The sequence below is a fragment of the Megalopta genalis genome, chromosome 2 (genome assembly GCF_051020955.1).
Source record: "Megalopta genalis isolate 19385.01 chromosome 2, iyMegGena1_principal, whole genome shotgun sequence".
In the NCBI taxonomy this organism is placed as follows: domain Eukaryota; kingdom Metazoa; phylum Arthropoda; class Insecta; order Hymenoptera; family Halictidae; genus Megalopta; species Megalopta genalis.
In genome coordinates, this window is record NC_135014.1 from 29,807,443 (window position 1) to 29,830,702 (window position 23,260).

Sequence of the window (23,260 nt, forward strand, 5' to 3'; positions counted from 1 at the left end):
GTCGTACAAATTAACTTTCCAGTTTTAATCAAACTCAATACTCTAATTGTACGAGATTTTTCTGATGGTAGAGGCGTGTCGGTCAAGGTGTAAGGTGATGTCGGTTCTCTTCGTCGGTACTCACAATCTTTGGCTTGAACGGCGGCTGCACCTCGCGGTTCTCGATCCTCACCCAGTCGATGTGCCGGAAGAACGCGTGGCTGCGCACGTCCTCCTCCCCTCGGAACCCGCAGCCCAGTCTCTTCACCGGATTCTTCGTGAGGAACTGAACAGCGACAAGGTATCATTACGTTGTCTCAAGAATCGAACGGCGACGATGCAATCTATATAGTTTCTACATTTCTACATTTCTACCATAGTTTCCCAAAGCTCTTTGGCTCGTGGCTCTCTCTCTCCCTCCCTCTCTCTTCAGGGTCTAAGTACAGCATCCCCTTTAGCATCCCCTCCAGCATCTCCTTCGGCATCTCCATTTCTATAATTTTTTGATCTTGGAAAGTTCGCCCGTAGCCAGTGATCGTCCGAGCACCCACGTTGGGAAATTATGGTTTGCAACGGGTTACGAGGAGAAGTTACGGTACTCTTACCGCTTTACAAATTTCCCTGGCCTCCTTGGTGAGGCTCTTCGGGTAGCTGACGTTGTGATCTTTGATCGCGTCGAACAGCTCGTCCTCGTCTTCGCCGTCAAAGGGCGGCTGTCCGACCAGCATCTCGTAGAGCAACACTCCGTACGCCCACCAGTCGACCGACTTTCCATACGGCTGGTAAAGGATGATCTGCGGAAGAAGGACTTAGTTAGGCGAATTATATCGATTAACAAGAAGCTGGCAGATCGGTTGACAAAGCCACCGACTTCGGGGGCGATGTAGTCGGGCGTTCCGCAGAAGGTTTTGGTGGTTTTGTCGCCGCTGATGCCCTCCTTGCACATCCCGAAGTCCGCGATCTTGATGTGCCCGTCCTGGTCCAGCAAAACGTTGTCGAGCTTCAGGTCCCGGTAGATGATGCCGCGTCCGTGAAGATAGAACAGGCCGATCGCGATCTCGGACGCGTAGAATCTGCGCAAACGCGAACGTACGTTAATCTGTTTTATCGGATATCTCGAAGAGATGCTAGAATGTTAGGCGCTTACACGGCCACCGGTTCCTTGAACTTGCCGCACTGCTGTATCTGGTACATCAGATCTCCCCCGTTCACGTACTCCATCACGAAATACAGTCGGTCCATGGTCTGGAAGCAGGAGTGCAGCTGCACCAGGAATGGCGGCTTGCTGGACAACGCCAGTACCCGTTTCTCGACCATCGCGCACTCCACGTCTTCGTCCTGGATGATGATGTCCTTCTTCAAGATCTTGATTGCGTACAGCTCGTCGGTACCCTTTCGCTCCGCCAGCAACACCTGAAACCGCGAGAACGACCTTGAAGGACCAAACGGGGTGCAGTAAATTCTCTTCGATCGGAGAGGATTATTTGAGCGCCTCGGCTCGTTTTTATAGTTGTTGATAATTGGCGACTATAAAAACGAGCCTCTCGAATAATTGTCCATAATTGTCCAAATTGTTCATTACCGTTTACAGTAAATTCTCCTGAATTTTTCTTCCGCTTGCAAACAAACGTAGACAGTATAGAAAGTGGAGATACGATTATTCGAGCCTTGCATCTGGTTTTTACAATTGTAAACTGTAAAAATGAGCGCCGAGGCTCTAATAATCGTGCCTCTCTTTCCGAATTGTCCATTTACAAGCTGAAGGAAAATTGTGGAAAATTTACAGTACATGCTGCGGGACAATTAGAGAGAATTTGTGATAATATTCTCGGTATTTTTCTATTACATCGAAGAAAGGTTTCGTTTATCAACTCTGTTGCTCCGCCTCGAACACTGAACTTACCACGTCGATTAAAATTACCGAATCTACAACGTTTCTCTCGAAATTATTAAAATGATAAAGAATGTTCCAATCGCGCGTTATACAAAAAACAGCAAGATATCTAAACGGATTCGTTCTAGTAACTTTTATAAAGCGACGCATGTCGCACATCCCGGCAGGCTCAGTGTTCTCGAAGCAATCACGTTAGAAAAGCTGTCCGAGATATATGTATTTGTCCAAGATTGTGTTTCCAGTGCTCCGGTGTCTGAGAGCACTCGATCCTCAATCGAGGAATCCAGTGAAAGAAGCGGGAGAACGCTGGAGAACGTATTGAATTCGATCCCATTTAGACACCGAAGAGGCTGGTGCTCGCGCGCGCGCGCGCGAACGAAATACATAGCCATCGAGAAGCGACTGACTTTGCCGAAGCTGCCCTTGCCGAGCACCATGAGGAAGTTGAAGTCGCTCGCCCTGATCAAGTCGCTCTTGCCCATGTTGTGCGGCACCTCTTTGTCCTGGGTGCTCTGGGCTTTCTTCGTGACCGATGTCTTCTAGGAGGAAAAACACAGTTGAGGCTCCAAAATGAAGGCTGGCCCGATCGCCGATTAGAACGGAGGTGGGCTTACTCGCATCTTGACTTTGAGCTCGGCGAGATCGACGCCTTCCTCCGGGACCGGCACGTTGTAGAAGTCGCCCTCCTCCTGGGTGAGCAGCTTGAACCATCCGCTCGCCGGAGCCTTCATCAGCTCCGAGATGCCGAACGAAAGGGAGCCCATGAAGTCGTTCCTGGACGTTCGGTCCCAATCCCAGACCTCGATCAGCAGCCGCCGGTCCTTGTCCTCCGGCTTCATGTCGCTGAAACGTGTGAACCACCAGTCAGTATATTGTTATTAACCAATATATTATTATATACCATACAGTATATTATATATATATATATATATTATTATATATATTATTATAACCAGCTGTGTTTGACGAGTATAGTAATGTCTTCCTTACTGACGCTCAGATTGTCCACTAAAATGGACAATTTGGGAAAATACGATTATTCGAACCTTGCGGCACGTTTTTATAATTCTGGAGAATTTATAACTATACAAATAAACCGCACGGCTCGAATAATCGTATCTCCTCTTCCCAAATTATCCATTTTAGTGGACAATCTGAGCGTCAGTAAGGGAGACATTACTGTATTTGGGAAGAGGAGGTACGACTATGAATAATTATTATTACTACATTATATAAATATAATTATGTATAATTATATTTGTATATATATATATATATATATATATAAATATATATATATATATATCATATAAATATATTACATATAAATAATAATAATATTTATTGACATAACCTTGGCACAACCTCGCGGCTCCTTTTACCAGGAAGAATTTAATTGCCGAATAACGTTTTACAACTGCAATTAGAATGTTCAACTTTTACAAGTGTTCGATTTTCCCTGCGATTTTTCGTTTATTATGTACGCAGTGTACGATAATGTTAAGCGAATAAATTGGTGATAAAATAATTGGTGACAAAGGTGATGAAATTGTTGATTTTATGTTAAATAAAACCGCCTTTTCGATCCGAAATTTGAACAGCGATCTTTTTAACTTGCCCTTGCTGTGTTCGTCGTCGCTTGATTCTCGCGGCACACATTGGCGCGCGCTATGAAAACTAGACGCCACAGCTAACTGGTTAACACAAAACCTACCAAGCAGTAATACTAACTGGCATGTACTGCTTCGCAAAAGTGAGAAGACCCAATTTATTTAGAATCTGTAAAGTTTTTATTATAAAACTTGCTCCAATAATATCACTTGTTCAAGCGTTTTCGACGAAAGAGTCTCGGAACTTTGCAGAATTAAAGAAACAAGAAAGCGGTCACTTCGACCGCGTTAGTGTTAGTTTAGCGTTAAACAATTCAGTTCTGGAATCGGAAGAGAAAGGGGGGAACTCACAAAACGAGCGTCTCGTTCCATTCCGGGTTCAGCGACGATTTGATCGTCTTGGTCTTTTTCTTCACGTTGTCCGAATCCGGGATCAGCTTCAGCTTCACGTAGGGATCCGACAGGCCGTTCGGGTCCATCGGGATCAAGTTCCGGCCCTGATTCACTGCAATCGGTTCCCGATCCCGCGATCGGATCATTCCGGGTCCTCGCGGAGCGATCACCGAGAGAGGATCCTCCGGAGAGGAGGATCCACGGCCAGCCTTGGTTCGCGTCGGATCGAGGACGAACGGCGAGCCGAACACGCGGAACGATCGATTTTAATACCGTTTCGTTTCAACGTTCCGACCTTGCGGAATCGAAAGAACCGCCTTTTCCAGCCGATAATAACGGTCTAATAATAAAGATCTCGCTTTCCTCGAGGCCCTGTTCCACGAGATAATCTTCTCTCTCCGAGCCACTTGAAAAACGTTTGACGGGAGAAGAGAGAGAGAGAGAGACCCTAGTCAATAAATCGATCTCTCCGGAGATATTTTTAATAACGATTGCCGCGGACCCGACGGGATTATTACGCGGACCGTAATAATCAAACGGATCTGGCCTCACGGTTACGCGTTCTTTTTTACTTTTTTTTCGGCGCGGCCGATCCGCCCGTTCGTCCCGATCCTTCCCGCCCCTTTGATTCGCTTTTCGGAAGAGGAGACCCTATTGTCCCCGGCGTTCCGGGCTCCGACGGATTCTATTCGGTCGGATAACCGTGATTGCGATCGGTTTATCGCGGCGGAAAAGCTCTCCGGACAAATAAAATGGAAGAACATAGAGCGAGGGGACGAGAGAGAGGGAGAGACAGAGTGAGAGAGACAGAGAGAGAAAGAGAGGGAGAGAGAGAGAAAGAGAGAGAGAGAGAGAGAGAGACGGCTATGGGCAGAAGGAATTATCGAAATTGTAACCGATAGAATTATCGGAAAAATATAAATTGGCGTAGACCCCACTCGGAGGACGCTTGGACGCACTGTGATCTGTAAAATCGGGATTTTATGGATTTCTGGCGGGAACAAATACGCGGGATCTGTTTTAACTCATTTCGCGTACAATGCCGCAGTCTGTGGCAGGGGTGGCCAAACTTTTCATCGCTATCGGCGACCTGTTTTTTGAAAATTATAGACGCCGGTAGAGCAACATCGTATGCATTAACCCTTTCCACTCGAATGGAAGTTCCAAGGCGGCATTAGAAATTGTTATGTCACGTTTCAAAATAATTTTATTCATCGAGTTTGTTCATATTCGAAGAACTGTTGAACCGATAACTGTCGCATCAATCGCAAAGTTCAATTTCATATTGCATAAAATGCATTAGGTTATATAAAATGGGAATACACAAGTGGGTCGGAAATACTATATTAAATTTTCCGTTAATTTGGCTTCGAGTGCAAAGGGTTAACACTTCTACGACCGCGCTAGAAACCTCAAAAATCGTTCATATAATATTAAAATGTTTCATTCAATCGAGCAAAAATTACGAAGCGATCTTATAATATATGCCACTAATTATCTCTTCAGCAGTCGTGCCTCTTGCAAATCAGAATAAACTTAAGCGATCATTCTTAATTTTTCATCGATCATCCATATTCGGCCATCAACCGACCGAATTTAAAACGGGGAGATCTCCCCATTCGGTTGGCTGAGTGTCAAGTGATCGCGAGAAAAGTAACAATTTGAAGCCAAAAATGTGTTTAAATTTAAAATAAGCTTTAAAATAAATTTTTAATTTTAAATCGACAACACGAGATAGCCGGGCGACTAGAAATAGTTTCGCCGTCGACCAGCCGTTATTTTGGCCACCCCTGGATTATAGTTTGTCTATCCGGACGATTCGGTGAATGTAAACCGGCTATTAATGATTTAACAATCGGCAGCTTTTCCGATCCAGATTTATTTCACAACCGATAGCCAGGCTATCGCCAATCGTTTCCATTTAGCGATTCGTTTTCATTGATCACGCTCTATACGCGTAGTTGCAGCAGATCGTACAACATCGATAGAATTCTCTGCCGCTCTGACTGACTTGCGTTTCGCGTCTAAACAGTTCAATCTAAGACAATCCGCATGGCTTATCGTGTAAATCAACACGGATTCGCTACGGCACTCCGATCAAGTACAGCGACCCGCAAGACTGAGTCAAACACGCCTTCAAACGGAACACGTTTATTCTTTTAACGCGATTATTTAACGGCGATGATTTTATAATTTTCGAGTCTTTATTCACAGTCCTTAATTCACGATTGAAAACTACAAGTCGTTCCCAATGATATTATTTGTTCATATATATTTATACTGTACATATTTATATATATGTACAGAATGTCCCGAAAATATTGCACAAGCGGGAAATGAGAGGTTCCTGGGATCATTCGAAGCAACTTTTTCCTTTACGAAAATGTTCTCCGAGGCGTCGTTAACGAGTTATTAACGAAAAACAGTGACCAATGAGAGGCGAGCTCAGGAGGCGCGAGGCGGCCGAGCCAACGAGCGCGCTTAGGTCAGCTCCGCCCAGTTCACTCGGCCCGCCTCGCGTCAGTCGAGCTCACCGCTCATTGGCCCCTGTTTTTCGTTAATAACTCGTAAACGGTGCCGCGGATTGCATTTTCGCAAAGGAAAAAGTTACTCCAAATGACCTGAGGAACCCCTTATTTCTCGCTCGCACAATAATCTTGGGACACCCAAGTATATCCCTCTGATACGTGACGTGCGTCTTCCGAGTCTGCTGCATCGACCTCGGATGTACCATTCGAATCGAAGATCAGCCTTAAATAGAACGGGACTAACTGGTCGGACAGATCGACGCGGCATCCCCTTCCGAAAAATTAGGCTGGCGGCGGATCCCCAATGACGAGGGGGGGAGGGGAAGCGACTTAGGTGACGAGACTTACCCTCCACGGTGAGCTTGTTCCCGGAACAGTTGATGTTCAAGTTGATACGACCGCGTCTTTCGGTGTGGTCGCATCCGCACAGGTTCGGCACGCTCTCCTCGCACCTCTTGTGTACGTTCATGTCGCATGCTGCGTCATCAGATCAACGATCAGTTATCGGAGTCGTTCGACGCTCCCGCTGGCGTCACGCAGCCAGGCGACCGGCAACCTCTCGTTCGTTTGCCGCGTTGTGTTTTTCGTTCAACTTTCTTTTACTGCACTTTCGCAACATTCGAACGTTTCGAGCAGCGGGATGGATGCAGAACAGCGCGCGGGGGTGGGTGTGCGATGCTTTTTTTTTTGGCGCGTCTATGTCGCCGGGACCGCGGCCGCCGTTCGCGCGATCTCTTCGCGATCATCGCGGCTGAACACGATTGATCGTCGTTGCGAATTTATAGCGATCGACTGGACGTTGCGCGAAAACGTCCAGTGCAACGAGCTGAAAATACGCGATAAAACGGGGGAGTAAATTGTCCCCGGTGGGACGCTCAGATTGTGCACAAAAATAGACTACGGTAATGTCTCTCTAATTGACGCCCAGATTGACCACAAAAATGGACAATCTGAGCGTCAGTAAGGGAGACATTACTGTATTTGGGAAGAGAAGGTTATGATTATGGATAATAATAATTATTATTATTACTATATTATATAAATATAATTATATATAATTATTATATATTATTATTATTAAATTATATATAACTATTATATTATACTATATAGTTATATATAATTATATTATTATTAATATATTATTATTATTATATTATATTATATAGTTACATATAATTATATAATTATTACTAAATTTTATATAACTATTATATTATATTATATAGTTATATATAATTATATTTGTATATATATAATAAATATAATTAATATATATATCATATAAATATATTATATACAAATAATAATAATAATTATTGACATAACCTTGGCACAACCTTGGGGCTCATTTTATCAGGAAGAATTTACTATCTCGCTTGGGTCACGAGAGACCCTGCGCTATCGTTAAAAAGCATAGCGTTTTCGTTGTCGGCGATCTCTGGCGCGGAGGGATGCATCGAGGCGAAGGGCGGCCGCAGTCGGTGAACGCATACGCGCGGAGATACGACGACCGTGAACCTTCGCGAAACGGTAAATGTGCGTGGTTTCGGGCGCGAACAAGCGGAAAAATTGGCGAAACCACGGCTAGGAATTATCGACCGTCCGCGGCGACGCTCGGCCCGCGAAACAAGCTTTGGCCGGCGGGTCGGTCGATGACACCCTCCGGTACATGCTCGGTCGAACGAGCCAAGAAAAGATTCGAGACGAGCTGCGATCGATCCGCGAACCGGAACGTTCGTTTACCCGCGCGTATGCGAAACGACGCTGGGTCCCAATGCACCCGCGAGTACTGTCGCGACTCAATGGCCAGATCGGGAAATAATTCCAACGATGGCCTAATCGCGGATACGCTGGCCTAACAGGCCTAAGAGGTCTGGCATAGTCTGTACAAAAATCGATAGTACATTTTTCCATAAATTCTCCCCAATTGACGCTCATGTTGTGCACAAAAATGGGCAATTAGAGAAGAAGAATTATATAATATAATTATATAATAATTATATAATAATATATATATATATATATTATGTATTATATTATATATATTAATATTATAATTGTGCATTGTTATAGATACATTGTTATTATATATAATATTAAAAGTAATTGTGCACAAAAATGGACAATTTGGGAAGAGGAGATACGATTATTCGAGCCTCGCGGCTCGTTTCTTCTTTTGTTACCGATTGTCAACTACAAAAACGAGCCGTAAAGTTATTTATAATCGTACCTTCCCTTCCCAAATTGTCCATTTTTGTGCACAATTAGTTTTAATATTATATGTAACAATAATATATGTACTATAATAATGTACATTTATTATACATTTATTATAATAATGTAAAATTATAATATAATACAATTATATATAAGAAAAATATATGTATATAATAATTATTTTTGGTTGGTCAATTAGGGAGAATTATACGTGTACATTCGCTCGCTCTTCCAAAGAAAATCGCGTTGCAAATTAATCGAGCAAAATAGCAATTGAAGAAGAAATCTGTGTGAACTGTAATCATACTGTCGATTTTATGCGTTTACGATGACAACGAACAGACGAAACACGAAACATCGAAAGAAAAAAGGCAACAGAAATAATCCAATTATAATTTGTCACTTATCGAAATTTGTTGAGAAAAGAAATGATCTTCTGCGTTAATTTACTCCGAAAATCCGCGAGCCTAATTTCAACTTCCCGATCTTGAATCCCTAAATCACGCCGATTCGAAGTTGCGCGATTTTTAAGGAACAATCTTAGCGTGTCAGGCCTACGAGAGAAAATCCAGCATTCTCGCGGAAAATGATCTTAATGATCTTAGCTTGTGTTAGCTAAATGTTCTTCTCTTCCGAGAAATTCGCGTCAGCGAAGGGTTGATCGCGACTTCGACTTCGCCGACAGGACTCGCGGGGGCGCATCGGGACCGAGAAACGAAAATGGCGGGCACCCGCGTGAACTGCGAAGGGTGTTCGTGGCGCGGATTTACGATGCAAGTCCGAATATATCTACGACAGCGGGTGCGGATCGAGTAACGTGGCGTGCGCAGCTTTTGCGACCCGATCGTCGGCTCGAGTTGCTGGAAAATTTTTAGCAACGGTTGCGACGTAGATCTCTGCATCCGGAGATCCTCGAGCTATAATTTTCGAGCTAAAATTGCTAAAAAAAATTCGGGGACCGCGTACGACAGAGATCTCTGCATCCATAGATCCTCGAGCTGTAATTTTCGAGCTGAAATTGCTGAAAACAAAATTCGAGAACCGGGTACAATAGAGATCTCTGCATCCATAGATCCTCGAGCTATAATTTTCGAGCTAAAATTGCTGAAAACAAAATTCGGGGACCGGGTAGAACAGAGATCTCTGCATCCATATATCCTCGAGCTGTAATTTTCGAGCTAAAAATGCTGAAAAAATTCGGGGACCGGGTAGAACAGAGATCTCTGCAACCGAGGATCCTCGAGCTGTAATTTTCGAGCTAAAATTGCTGAAAACAAAATTCAGGGACTGGGTTCGACAGAGATCTCTGCATCCGGAAATCCTGGAACTACAATTTTCGAGCTAAAATTGCTGAAAACAAAATTCAGGGACTGGGTTCGACAGAGATCTCTGCATCCGGAAATCCTGGAGCTACAATTTTCGAGCTAAAATTGCTAAAAAAAATTCGGGGACCGCGTACGACAGAGATCTCTGCATCCATATATCCTCGAGCTATAATTTTCGAGCTAAAATTGCTGAAAAAAATTCGGGGACCGCGTACGACAGAGATCTCTGCATCCATATATCCTCGAGCTATAATTTTCGAGCTAAAATTGCTGAAAAAAATTCGGGGACCGCGTACGACAGAGATCTCTGCATCCATATATCCTCGAGCTATAATTTTCGAGCTAAAATTGCTGAAAAAATTCGGGGACCGGGTAGAACAGAGATCTCTGAATCAGGAGATCCTCGAGCTATAATTTTCGAGTTAAAATTGCTGAAAAAATTCGAGAACCGGGTACAACAGAGATCTCTGGATCCGAAGATCCTCGAGCTATAATTTTCGAGTTAAAATTGCTGAAAACAAAATTCGAGAACCGGGTACGACAGAGATCTCTGCATCCGGAGATCCTCGAGCTATAATTTTCAGGCTAAAATTGCTGAAAAAAATTCGAGAACCAGGTACGACAGAGATCTCCGTATCAAAACAACCTCGAGGTATCTGCCGTCGAGAAAAATCGTCAAAAACTTCGTGGCGCGGTTGCGACAGAGAACTCTGCAGCAGGAGATCCTCAAAATACATTGCAATTGGTAAAACAGCTTAAAAAAAATCAAGAAGCAGGTACGACAGAGATCGCTGCACCGGTAGGCGATAATTTTTCAGCTGAAATTGCTGAAAAAAGTTCGACGAGCTGATACGTCGGAGATCTCCGCGGCAAGAGATCTTCAAGGTGCAGTAAATTCTCCCTAATTGACCCTTAGATTGTACACAAAAATGAACGATTTCGGAGAAGAGGAGCCTTCATTATTCGAGCCTTGACCCTCGTTTCTATAATTGTTAACAATCGGTAACTATAAAAACAGGCCTAGAGGCTTCGGGTAGTTTACCTATTCTTCTGAAATCGTACATTTTCGTGCGCAATCTGTGCGCGCTAATTAGGGAGAATTTACCGTACACGCAGCCGTATAAAATTGTCAAGACAAAAAAAGGCTTCGTGGAACGACAGAGATCTCTGCGACGAGATGTGCTTCGTGACATCTCGGGTTTTTTTTTTCGAAAAAACGGCGTAGAAAAAAATGTCGGCGAACCCGACAGTCGCGGAACCGGAATCTCGCGCGACCGTCGAGCGGGTCGAGTACACTGCGCTCGCGTGTACTCGTCGTTGGTTGGGGAACTACGTTATTACACATACAGGGATACACATAGACGTGTGTACAACTACGAGTGGCATGCACGATAGAGAACAATTGTGTACGATATATGTATATAGATATATATATACAATATATAATATGTATATAATACTATATATATAGGATGACCATATAGAGAGATATATCCAAGTAAAAGAAGAACGTAGACTCGCGGGGTACGTATCGTATTCTCGTATGTACAACAGCAGATAGGTATAATATACAATATCATATACTATACTTTCTTATGTACAAGGCGGCGAGCTCGGAAAGAAAACGTGCCATAGAATACGATGAAGAGAGAGGCGACGGTGAGTAGAAGCGAGGAGCGAAAAGGATAGAAACCAAGTGACGTGAGCACGCGACGATACGTGACATATGTTCGTGACGCGAGATTATGGTCGCGGGGGGGAGGGGGAGGCTACCGGTTAACGCCGGGTAAACCGTCAGCCACCCAACCGGCCGGCCGGACGGCCGGTCCGAGACTTTTACGTTTCCGTCGTTCGAACTGATATATTTTCAAATCGATCCGTGCGAAACCGATACGTTCCACCCTTATCAGATGTATCTGCAAGTAACGTCGTTTTGCAACTAAATTACGAGACGATTTCGAACGATCGGGAACCGACACGCTTTGGTGCAGCAATTGATTATTATATTCATTTTAATATTATTATATAATATTGTATAATTACACACTATAATATATATAATATAATATTATATAATTACACTATAATATATATAATATAATATTATATAATATATTATATATTAATGTTATTATTATATATTATATATATTATATAATAATAACACTATAATATATATAATATAATATTATATAATTACACTATAATACATATTATATAATATGCATATAATTACGCTATATTATATATTATACAGGGTGTTCCACAATTATTCTAACAGCCGAAAATGAGGGGTAGCCGAGGTCATTTGAAGTCACTTTTTCCTTTGCGAAAATGCGATCTGAACACTGACCAATGAGAGGTGACGGCGCAAAGTTCGAGAGTCCGCATAACCTTGATATAACCTTGATAAGTTAAGGTTATGTGAAGGTCGTGTCAGGGTCGTGTCAGGGTCATGCCAAGGTCATGTCAAGGTTATGTCAAGGTCAACATATGAAATTTTTAAGACATGTCAAGGTTATTGATAATATTCTTCGTATTTCTCTAACAAACATATATCCCTTACGTCCTTTAACACGATTATTATTTATTAAATTAGCTTTGCGAATCATTCGTTGAACTGTGCTCGGACACGGAATTATTTACATTAAAATATCATAAATATCATAAAATATCATAACCTTGACATATCTTAAAAACTTCATATGTTGACCTTGACATAACCTTGACATAACCTTGACATGTCCTTGACATGACCTTCGCATAACCTTAACTTATCAAGGTTATATCAAGGTTATACGGGCTCTCGAACTTTGCGCCGTCACCTCTCATTGGTCAGTGTTTTCCTTTGATAACTCACAAACAAAGCCGCAGATCGCATTTTCGCAAAGGAAAAAGTGACTTCAAATGACCTCAGCTACCCCTCATTTTCGGCTGTTAAAATAATTGTGGCAAACCCTGTATAATATACATACATATAATTACACTATAATATATATTATATAAAATACATATAATTACACTATATTATATATTATATATTATATAATTACACTGTAATAAAAATTATATAATATATAATTACACTATATTACATATTATATGTTATATAATTACACTGTAATAAAGATTATATAATATATTATATCATGTATTATGTAATTATATTATAGTATGTATAATATTATATAATTATATTATAGTATATATAATATTGTGTGTAATTACATTATAATGTATATTAATTTAATATTATCATGTATTATAATTTTAATATCAATTATATATTATACCAAACAATGCACTGTAGCGATCAAAGCGATCGGTTTCACATGTTTCCTTTGAAAATTGTTGGTACTATGAAGACTTTCCCCACTGGAATCGATCCAATGATATTCCTCAATTCGAGCGTTCAACGTGATAAAAATTTCACAGAGTGAATTCTAGCGTTATCGTTCTTACAAAGGCACGCGCATCAATCATATTTAATGCTCGGCACGCGTTTGGCGCACGCGACGCGAATATCGCTGCAAATAAAAATGTGACACCGTGTCTGGCTTTATACGACAGCAATCGCCAGAGCCGTGCTAATAAAAATCCAACTACGGTATTATTCTTTCCAATCGTCCCTCGCGGTTTGTAAACGAGAAACGGACAATTCGGGAACGGAAGATCGCCGCTTATCTATCACCCTAAAAACGAGCCGCGATTCTCGAAAAATCATGCCCCCACCCTTCCCCCCCAAATTGTCCATTTTCATCTGGAAGCCGATCGACGATCGGGGAGAATCGATCGTGTCGTCGTATCGTCGTAAATTAATTGCAGAAAACGACGGGCGAAACCGCGGCCCCGGAAGCGGCGTGCGGTCAGCGTGTCCGATTTGTTTGGAATTTGGGATTCGGCCGTGGCTCTGCACGGCCTCGGCGGTTTCGGGTGACCGGACGGCGATCCGGGTGATTTCGTGTTTGTTCAGGACTCTCTTTGGGTATCTTGTAGATCAACAGCTCTGGTCAGCACACGCGGTACACGCGGCTAGAGGGACGCGCCGGAAGCCGACCGCGTCTAACCCTTTTCCCCGAACCGATGCGGAGATTTCACGGTGTTCTACTTACTGCATACACGGTCGGGCGTAACGAACCGTTTCATGGTTCTCAAGGGGCAAGGGCGAAAGATTACGGGGCAAGGGTCCGAGAAACACCGTTGGAACGGGTGCGACGAGAATTCGATGGTATTCGCCAAGTATATGGTGTTATACTTGCTGGCTCGAGAGATGCTGGACTACCTCGGGATGGAGACTGAATAGTCGCGTTGGTTCGCGGAGCAGGCGTTGCCGAGACGTTCGGAGGCCGGAGACAGCCTCGGACTTGAGGACTCGACGAGGACGTCGAGGAGGACGCGACGAGGACTCGAAGAGGACGCGACGCGATGCGCGACGCGGAATCGTTGCGAGCTTTGTATCGTTATCGGCTGTAACGCCGCGTTTCTTTTCTCGCCGACTGTTCTTTTCTTTTTTTTTTTGGTCAATATGTGTTAGCTACCTGAACATTTAAGTCCCTGATGCGCGATACCGTGAAGCATCGAGCCGCAGTGGTCGCAGAAGGTCGGCGTCAGGTACGTGAAAACCTCCCATTTGTGTGCGGTGCTCATCTGGGAACACAAAACAGGGGTCCAGGGACACCCGATCCTTCATTCTGGTCCGATCCTGGGTATGAGCGAGAGTAAAAGACAGAGACAGAGAGAGGAGAGAGAGAGAGAGAGAGAGAGTGTGACACAGACAGACAGACAGAGAAAGAGAGAGTGAGGGTGAGCGAAAATAGACGGAGAGACAGTGTGAAACAGGGTGGGGGGACGAGAGCGAGAGTCCTCTCCTTCCGGTGCGGAAAAGCACCGGACACCACCGAGAGGCCACTGTCCACACGCGACTGGGTGCCTAAGCTCGTCGGAATGAAATCCATGATGGATAAAAGCGACGATGAAAGTCCACGGTTGGAAATCAACGATGAAATATCCACGGGAAAATCCACGGGGGACCGTGGGAGGCGACGTAATCGGCATCGTGGATGCCTTGCGAAGACCAGGGGACGATTTCGCTTTCTCGAGCGTCGATAAAGATACCCTCGGGGCGTCTCGACTCGTTGCTTCTCTTCGCGCGACAGTCCAGAAAGAGCACAGAGGACACAGTCAGAGAGAGAGAGAGAGAGAAAGACAGACAGACGCAGAGAGAAAGAGTGAGAGAGAGAGAGAGAGAGAGAGAGAGAGAGAGGCAAAGAAAGATAGATAGACAGATAGAGAAAACGGAAACTTCGTGTTCCGTCCGAGCATTAAGCTCGTTTCCGCGGCGCGACATTTTTTCCGGCGGTCGTTTCCGCCGGTTTGTTGTTTGCTCCCTCTTTCTCTCCGGTCCGCGGCACACAGAGGAGGATCCTCTCGATCGTGGAGAAGAATGCCCCGCGAGAATTCCCGGCTCGTCTCATTCGTCGTCGTTCGCGGGTAAAACCTTTTCGCTCGGTCGACGTACAGGGGGGGGAGAGGGGGGACGACGGACGCGTTTCGTCGCGACGCGCGATGCGAGGCAAAGAAAAAAGATAAAAGAAAACGGTAGAGAGACGGTAAACACAGTGCGGAGGGGGGTGTGGGGTCGGGGTGGAGAAAGTGTCGCCGACAGGCTGGTAGAAGCGAAGGGACACAGAGCGCAAGAAACACAACTGTACAGAGAACGTGGAACAACGACTATTTACAGTGTCCGAGATCATCGGAGGATCGTTCCGGTCGTCCAAGCTCTCCCTTTCTATCCCGGCAAGCTGATCGATGCGTGCTTTCGCCCGGCTAACCCTTCGGTACCGTCGCGATCCGACGCCGGGCATGGCCACGGATTTCCCTCTGGGACTGGCTGCGGTACGGGCTACCGAATCGAGGATACTTCGAGAATCTCGCGAGCGAGATCTACGGCGAGACAGAACCGTGGTCCTCGAACAGGGCTACGAGGATGCCTCGAGGCAACGCCGACTTTTCGCGGAAAAAAGGAGCCACGGAACGGCGAAGTTCTTCCGTACGAAATACGCGGACAGATTACAGGGTTTCCCGAAATTATTGTACAGATTCCTGAGGTCGTTCGAAGCAACTTTCTCCTTTACGAAAATGTTCTCCGAGGCGTCGTTTACGAGTTATCGAGGAAAAACGGCGGCCAATGAGAGGCGAGATCGGCTGGCGCGAGGCGGTCGAGCCAACGAGCGCGCGAAGCCCAGCTCCGCCCGGTTCCGCCCGGTTCACTCGGCCCGCCTCGCGCCAGCCGAGCTCGCCACTCATTGGCCCCCGTTTTTCGTTAATAACTCGTAAACGAAGCCGCGGATCGCATTTTCGCAAAGGAAAAAGTTGCTTCAAATGATCTCAGGAATCTCTCATTTCTCGCTTGTACAGTAATTTTGAGATACCGTGTACAACGGTTAGTCCAATGAGATGAGTCTGTTAGTAGGAAGAATTGCGCGATGATCATTAAACCGCGGTTTTTTATGGATCCGTGATAAATATCGACGGGTAAAACAGGAAACAGCGAAAACGTTGGAAGAATCGACGATCACTATATTGCGTTACTCTCAACATATCAACCCTTTGCACTCGAAGTCATTTAAACTCGAAATCCGAAACAGCTTTTTCTGTTTTCTACGGTGCATTTCCATTTTATTAGATCGAATTTATTAAATATTTCCATTCGAAATCGAATCCTGCGACTCGTGCAACAGTCTCTTAAATGTAGACGAACTCTGCAAGGATGATTTTGGTGCCTGATGTACAATTTTTAGCGACGCCTCGGTGTTACCAGAGCGGAAAGGGTTACGATCGTTATATCAGAAGAGAATCGATTTTTGGTGAACTTCTGTTCCTTCCAAGCATTTGCACTCGGACAACTTTCCCGGGTCAGCTGCCAACACGCTGGAACGTATTTATTCGTGAAGTAGTAACGAACGCTGCAAATAAAACATAAAATGATATAACCTCGGAAATCGTTGCTCCGTTTATATAGAATTTCGGCACGGGATATTGACGAACGATACAGATCATACAAAGCAAGAGATTCGCAATTGACGAAATTGCCACGATTATCAGCAGTCCTGTTAGTCTTGTTATATTGCGAGCACGATACTTCAAGAGAGCGAACGTCTCTGGTATGTCTACGCTTACACTCTCGGATTTTCATGTAGCGAAAAAATCAAATTTAGATCTAAGATGAACGCGCAAGATTCGAGTTTCGTAAATCACTCGTGAAATTCTCTGACTCGTAAAAAAGGATCGAACGGATCCAAAGAACGCAACGGAGTTGAAACGTTTAACCGCAGACAGTCGATTAAAAGAAAAGGATATAACGATAAAAAAGAAATTTCTGAGGATGCAACGGACTGACAATGAATTCACGATTACGAAGGATCCGTGAGTCGACAAAGTTCGAGGACCACAAACCCGCAAACCCCGCAGAGCCGCCCTGAAGTCGCCACGACGGACGCGGCTGTGCTCTTCAGGGGCCACTGAACGGTCCCAGGAGCGAAAACATGGTCCATGCCCGCTCTCCATTCGAAATGCAATCGATCGCGAGACGTGCCCGGATTCTAGAGACTCGATGATCGCGATCTAGACCGCGATCGGATCGACGAGAGTGACTCCTCAAGCTTCGCCAAGCCGGAGAACGCGGGTCGCGCGCGTGCGGCAACACCGACACACACACGTACACACACGCATACGCACACACAAACACGCGCGCGCGTGTATACACCAACGAAAAAGTGCGTCTGTGCACGGGCAGCCGCGGAACACAAACAAGTCCGAACAACGAGTGCGAGGGGAAACGTCTCGCGCGCGCACGCATGAGAAACCAGGAACAATTGTGTGCGTGATCTTTTTTTCATTCGATCGATATCGATGGATATTCTCAAATCGATCGTTTCCATCGAACAGACAGAAAGAGCGACGGGAACAGAGACGGTCCGGAGCAAGCATGGGCCTAGACTGCCGCGCGGGCCACTAGGCCACGCCCACTCGGAGCAATTCCCGCGTAGCCGTTTCTTTCCCCACTCCGTCGTCGTTTCACGGCGGTGATTGCGCCGAATGGGCGGGGGCTCGTCGACAGTTTTCGGAGCGAGGACAGTGGCCCGGAGCGGATGAACTTTTGTTTCCTGCCCCGGCATCGTTTATGCATATCGAGGGAAAGAGAAAGCCGCCGACCGGCGCCCCTGGGGCCAATCTGGAGCCCGTGCCTGCGCGAGACCGCGAAAGGGAAAACGGCGAGAGAGAGAGAGAGAGAGAGAGAGAGAGAACGAACGGGGCGCGGAAAATGAAACCTTGAGGAACGCGTCGCCGCCGGTCCAAAGCTGGCAGCTGTGTTTTCACGATTCGGTTTCCCTCCCGCGGCCCTCCGCCTTTGTTCCTTCGTCGGCGTACGCGCGCACACACAGATTACAATATTCGCGGTAATTACGAACAGAGCGACAAGAGCGACGTGCGAGCAGCGATCGGTTTCCGATCGGAAAGGGGGGCGTGGCGAGTGTGCCCCGGTGACGAGACGACGCGAGGTGTTGACGAACAGCGAAGGAAGAACACGGAGAAGCGTCGCGGGGTCCTTTCGATCGGTCCCTCGACGATCGGCGAGAGAAAAGAAACCATGTTCTTCGCTCGTCGAGGACCGCGCGCCGTCGAAAACGCGCCGGAGAGAATGTACAAGCATTTTCGAGAGCGCGCTCCCGCGGAGCCAAGCCAAGAAATCTATTTACACAGACAGAGAGAGAGGAGGAGCGGGAAGAAGAAGAACGAGTAGATGTGGTAGAAGAAGTACAGCGGTAGAAGAAGTAGTAATAGTAGTAGTGGTAGCAGTAGCAGTAATAGTAGTAGTAGTAATAATAGTAGTAGTAGCAGTAGTAGTAATAGTAGTAGTAGCAGTAGCAGTAGCAGTACCAGTAGCAGTACCAGTAGCAGTAGCAGTAGTAGTAGTAATAGTAGTAGTAGTAATAGTAGTAGTAGTAGTAATAGTAACAGTAATAATACTAATACTAGTAGTAATACTAACAGTAGTAATAATACTAACAATAGTTAGTAGTACTAGCAGTAGTATTAATACTGACAATAGTAGTAATACTAGCAGTAGTATTAATACTGACAATAGTAGTAATACTAGCAGTAGTATTAATCCTGACAGTAGTAGTAATACTGACAGTAGTAGTAATACTAGCAGTAGTAATAATACTAACAATAGTAATAATGCTAGTAATAGTAGTAGTACTAGCAGTAGTATTAATACTGACAATAGTAGTAATACTAGCAGTAGTATTAATACTGACAATAGTAGTAATACTAGCAGTAGTATTAATACTGACAGTAATAGTAATACTAGCAGTAGTAATAATACTGACAGTAGTAGTTTTACTAGCAGTAGTATTAATACTGACAGTAGTAGCAATACTAGCAATAGTATTAATACTGACAGTAGTAGTAATACTAGCAGTAGTATTAATACTGACAGTAGTAGTAATACTACCAGTAGTAGTAGTAGTAGCAGTAGTGGTAGTAGTAGTAGTACTAGTAGTAGTAGTACTTGTAGTAGTTGTAGTAGTAGTAGTACTTGTAATAGTAGTAGTAGTATTAGTAATACTAGCAGTAATAGTAGCAGTAATAGTAGTATTAGTAGTAGCAGTAATAGTAGTATTAGTATTAGTAATAGCAGTAGTAATAGTAGTAACAGTAGCAGTAGTAGTAGTAATAGTAATAGTAGTAGTAGTAAACAGCAAAGAAGAAGTATACAAGAACACGATTAGAAGAGTACGAAGAGAGCTTTTTTTTTAGAAGGTACAAGACGAAGAACAAAGCAACACCATGTACAAACGGTGGGCCAAAGAAACAAAATGTACACGATTGATCGTTATACGTGCGACAGTGTTCCGTGTTCCACAAATTGGATTCATTTCCTTTCGTGTGTGTCTGTGTGCGTGTGACTGGTTGCGTGTTCTCGTTTTCTTTCATTGATTATTATAGTCTCGGTTTTCTTTGGTTCTTAATTATGATACCTTGGCACCTCATGCCCTGGTGGATGACACCATAGAGAAGACTACCGCAGTGGTCACAGAACGTGGGGCTGTTGTAGGTATGTTGCTTGAATTGGTGCTTCGTCCGCGTGTCCTGCGTTATTACACCATTACACCGTGCACACACACGCAGACTCTCGGGGGTTCGTGGCTTTTTGGATGGGCATGGTCGATCGGACGGGTCCGGATCGGGATCCAGGGGGAGCGGGGGATTATTTTTGGACGGGAGGTTCGATCCGACTCGAACGATTTCACCGAAGAAGATGCTGCTCGGACAATTGTCGCGGATTCGGGGCTTCGCTATAAACATTTATTGTTATTATTATTATTATTATTATTAGTGTTATTATTTATTATATACAGCTGATGATAAATTTCGCTGGTCTTAGGAGAGTTCCCGAGTTTATGGGCAAACCTCCGATGAGCAACAGAGAGCAGTGTTTTTGAACGAGAAGTGCAGGCTTTTCAATCAAAATTAACCCTTCCGCCGGTGTCAATCACTCTTTTGCAAATCAAAAAAATTACCTTTTTACAATGTTTAGAGTTAATATATAAACGTATATATACTTGTCTCTGAAATGATACAAATTTTGTTATAGGTGATTAACCTTCGATTATCTTCAATAATCATTTTTAACAATTTATATTTTAAATTCGACGCGATTTTTCTCACAGACAATCACAAACAAGCGAATCTCAACTGCGACAGAGCGAAGTTCATTTCCAAAAGAGTGACTAAGAAAACTTCGTCGAATTCCGCGGCGAAATTCGTAGCGCGCACGGAACTAATTTCGATCGGAACAAGGTGAATACGATCGAAAGGATGAATCTCGAGAGTACGGAAATACACGAACACGATCTAAAAAAGAAAAAAGGGGATCGATTTTGACCGAAGAGCCTGCGTATATTTCGTACCGCGTAACTCTTCGCACTTTCGACTTACATCGTCGAGTCGGTGCTCGACTCGTCGCTCATCATTTCGGCAGAATATAACGGATGGGAGGATCGAATACAGTCGAATCGCGACAACCATCCGAGCGTTACCGTAACTCCAAGTCGTGGATATTACGGGCCGCGAACAACTATTACAGCCGCTTCGGAACAGCTCGCCCGTCAAAGTCGGGAAGCGCGAACTCGATTATGTGCTTCGCGCAGGGACACGACCGCCTCGTTACAGGTAATTCCGTTCGTTCGACGATCGACGGCCGGCGTTTTTAGCGCGGCTGTTTTCGCGACATTTATCGGCGCCGTGTTACACGGCAGATTCAATTGCGACCGCGGCCGTTCGCCGATCGCGCCCCGTTCAATTAGAGCTTCGCCGTGCGAACACTGGACGGACAATTTCGCGAGAACCGAGGCGACGTGAAATAATCGTCGAGGGATCGAATCGGCAAGGGTTCGTAGCTGTCGAGAGACAGAGGGAGAGAGAGAGAGAGAGATAGAGAGTGAGAGAGAGATATATAGAGAGAGAAACAGAGAGTACGAGAGAGTCATCTTCGAAGCACAGAAGCACGAGGGGATCAGCATCGAGGGGCCGAGGAAGACGCTAGGACATTGATCGTTGTTTAGTCAGAATCCCCGAAAGTAAAATGAAAAAACCGATGTTTCGCCGTTCGCGCGTTCGGCGACGACGAACGTTCGCGACTCGTCGGGACGGCCGACGGCGGAAAATCGTCTCGCCGGGCGTCGTCGGGAGTCGGGAACGTTCCTCCGGCCGTTTCTCGAGCGGTTTCCGTCGAGACGAGCCGGACGAACCGGCTCGGTGTCGTCCGCGCGAAATAATTATTCCGTGTCACAAGCGTGGTTAAACGAAGCGCAGAAAACGCTTAGGCCAATCGTGCGCGGTGCGAGAAAACGTGGAAAAATATATAGCTCTCAGCAACCGGGCTTGCCCTTCCCCGTTCGTGCCCAGCCGAGGATCACCGCGATTCTCTTCGGCGCGTCTCCGCAACGTCCGTCGACGACGGACTCGATAATTAATTAATTAATTTATGATCCTCGTTTAAGACCTGCCGGGGAAAGGGCGCGCGCGCGCGCGCGTCTCAACTGCGCCGAGAAACGAGTAAATAGAACCGAAAACAAAACAATAGTTCGCGGAGTTCGACGTGGGTGCGCGATACTACGGTGACACTTACGTCCGAGTCAGCTCCCTTGTCCGCCCCGGGACACGTGAACGTCACGTATTCGTGGCATCGCTTGTGCACCACGAAGCTGCAGACTGAAACACAAGCATCGATCTGAAGACATACCTCGTCCGGATAGCTTTCCCAAAAGCACAACGGCCGGATCTCGAGCTTACCTTGGCACTGGTACCCTTGCTTGCCGAAACCCCTGAAACAAACGATAGGCGATTAACATAGCGTCTTTTGAATTATCTTCGTTTCACGTAACGGGAGATATCGTAATCTCCGAGCCAGGTCGTCCAAATCAAATTCTGATCTCTATTGTCGTCGAAACATTGTCTTTTCTCATCTTGGAAATGATTACGATCGAGAAACTTCTGATTACAGCTATGTCTCCCTAACTGACGCTCAGATTTTTATATGTTTGATATCGATGATTTATGATGTGCAGGTAATAGCAATCGCAGTTTTATCAAATCAAATTCTGATCTCTATTGTCGTCGAAACATTGTCTTTTCTCATCTTGGAAATTATTACGATCGAGAAACTTCTAATTACAGTAATGTCTCCCTAACTGACGCTCAGATTTTTATACGTTCGATATCGATGATTTATGATGTGCAGGTAATAGCAATCGCAGTTTTATCAAATCAAATTCTGATCTCTATTGTCATCGAAACATTGTCTTTTCTCATCTTAGAAATGATTACGATCGAGAAACTTCTGATTACAGTGATGTCTCCCTAACTGACGCTCAGATTTTTATATGTTCGATATCGATGATTTATGATGTGCAGGTAATAGCAATCGCAGTTTTATCAAATCAAATTCTGATCTCTATTGTCGTCGAAACATTGTCTTTTCTCATCTTGGAAATGATTACGATCGAGAAACTTCTGATTACAGTAATGTCTCCCTAACTGACGCTCAGATTTTTATACGTTCGATGTCGATGATTTATGATGTGCAGGTAATAGCAATCGCAGTTTTATCAAATCAAATTCTGATCTCTATTGTCGTCGAAACATTGTCTTTTCTCATCTTAGAAATGATTACGATCGAGAAACTTCTGATTACAGTAATGTCTCCCTAACTGACGCTCAGATTTTTATACGTTCGATATC

The 23,260-nt window shown here is 44.7% G+C and overlaps 1 protein-coding gene across 3 annotated transcripts in view; it reads right to left on the minus strand.

The window, feature by feature from the left end:
• Pkc53E (Protein C kinase 53E) overlaps positions 1-23,260 on the minus strand; it is a 66,018-nt gene that overhangs the window by 8,572 nt on the left and 34,186 nt on the right. The window contains exons 2-12 of one of the 3 annotated variants that reach the window (XM_033486810.2): positions 22,313-22,344; positions 22,149-22,231; positions 14,488-14,596; positions 6,753-6,881; positions 3,835-3,988; positions 2,488-2,716; positions 2,281-2,412; positions 1,127-1,392; positions 851-1,052; positions 585-773; positions 125-265 (exon numbers count right to left, since the gene is read on the minus strand). In XM_033486810.2, the coding sequence (XP_033342701.1) occupies positions 125-265; positions 585-773; positions 851-1,052; positions 1,127-1,392; positions 2,281-2,412; positions 2,488-2,716; positions 3,835-3,988; positions 6,753-6,881; positions 14,488-14,596; positions 22,149-22,231; positions 22,313-22,344 (1,666 nt within the window). Of the gene's footprint in view, positions 1-124; positions 266-584; positions 774-850; positions 1,053-1,126; positions 1,393-2,280; positions 2,413-2,487; positions 2,717-3,834; positions 3,989-6,752; positions 6,882-14,487; positions 14,597-19,995; positions 20,108-22,148; positions 22,232-22,312; positions 22,345-23,260 lie in introns of all 3 variants that reach the window. The other 2 variants (XM_033486809.2, XM_033486808.2) reach the window with 2 other exon arrangements.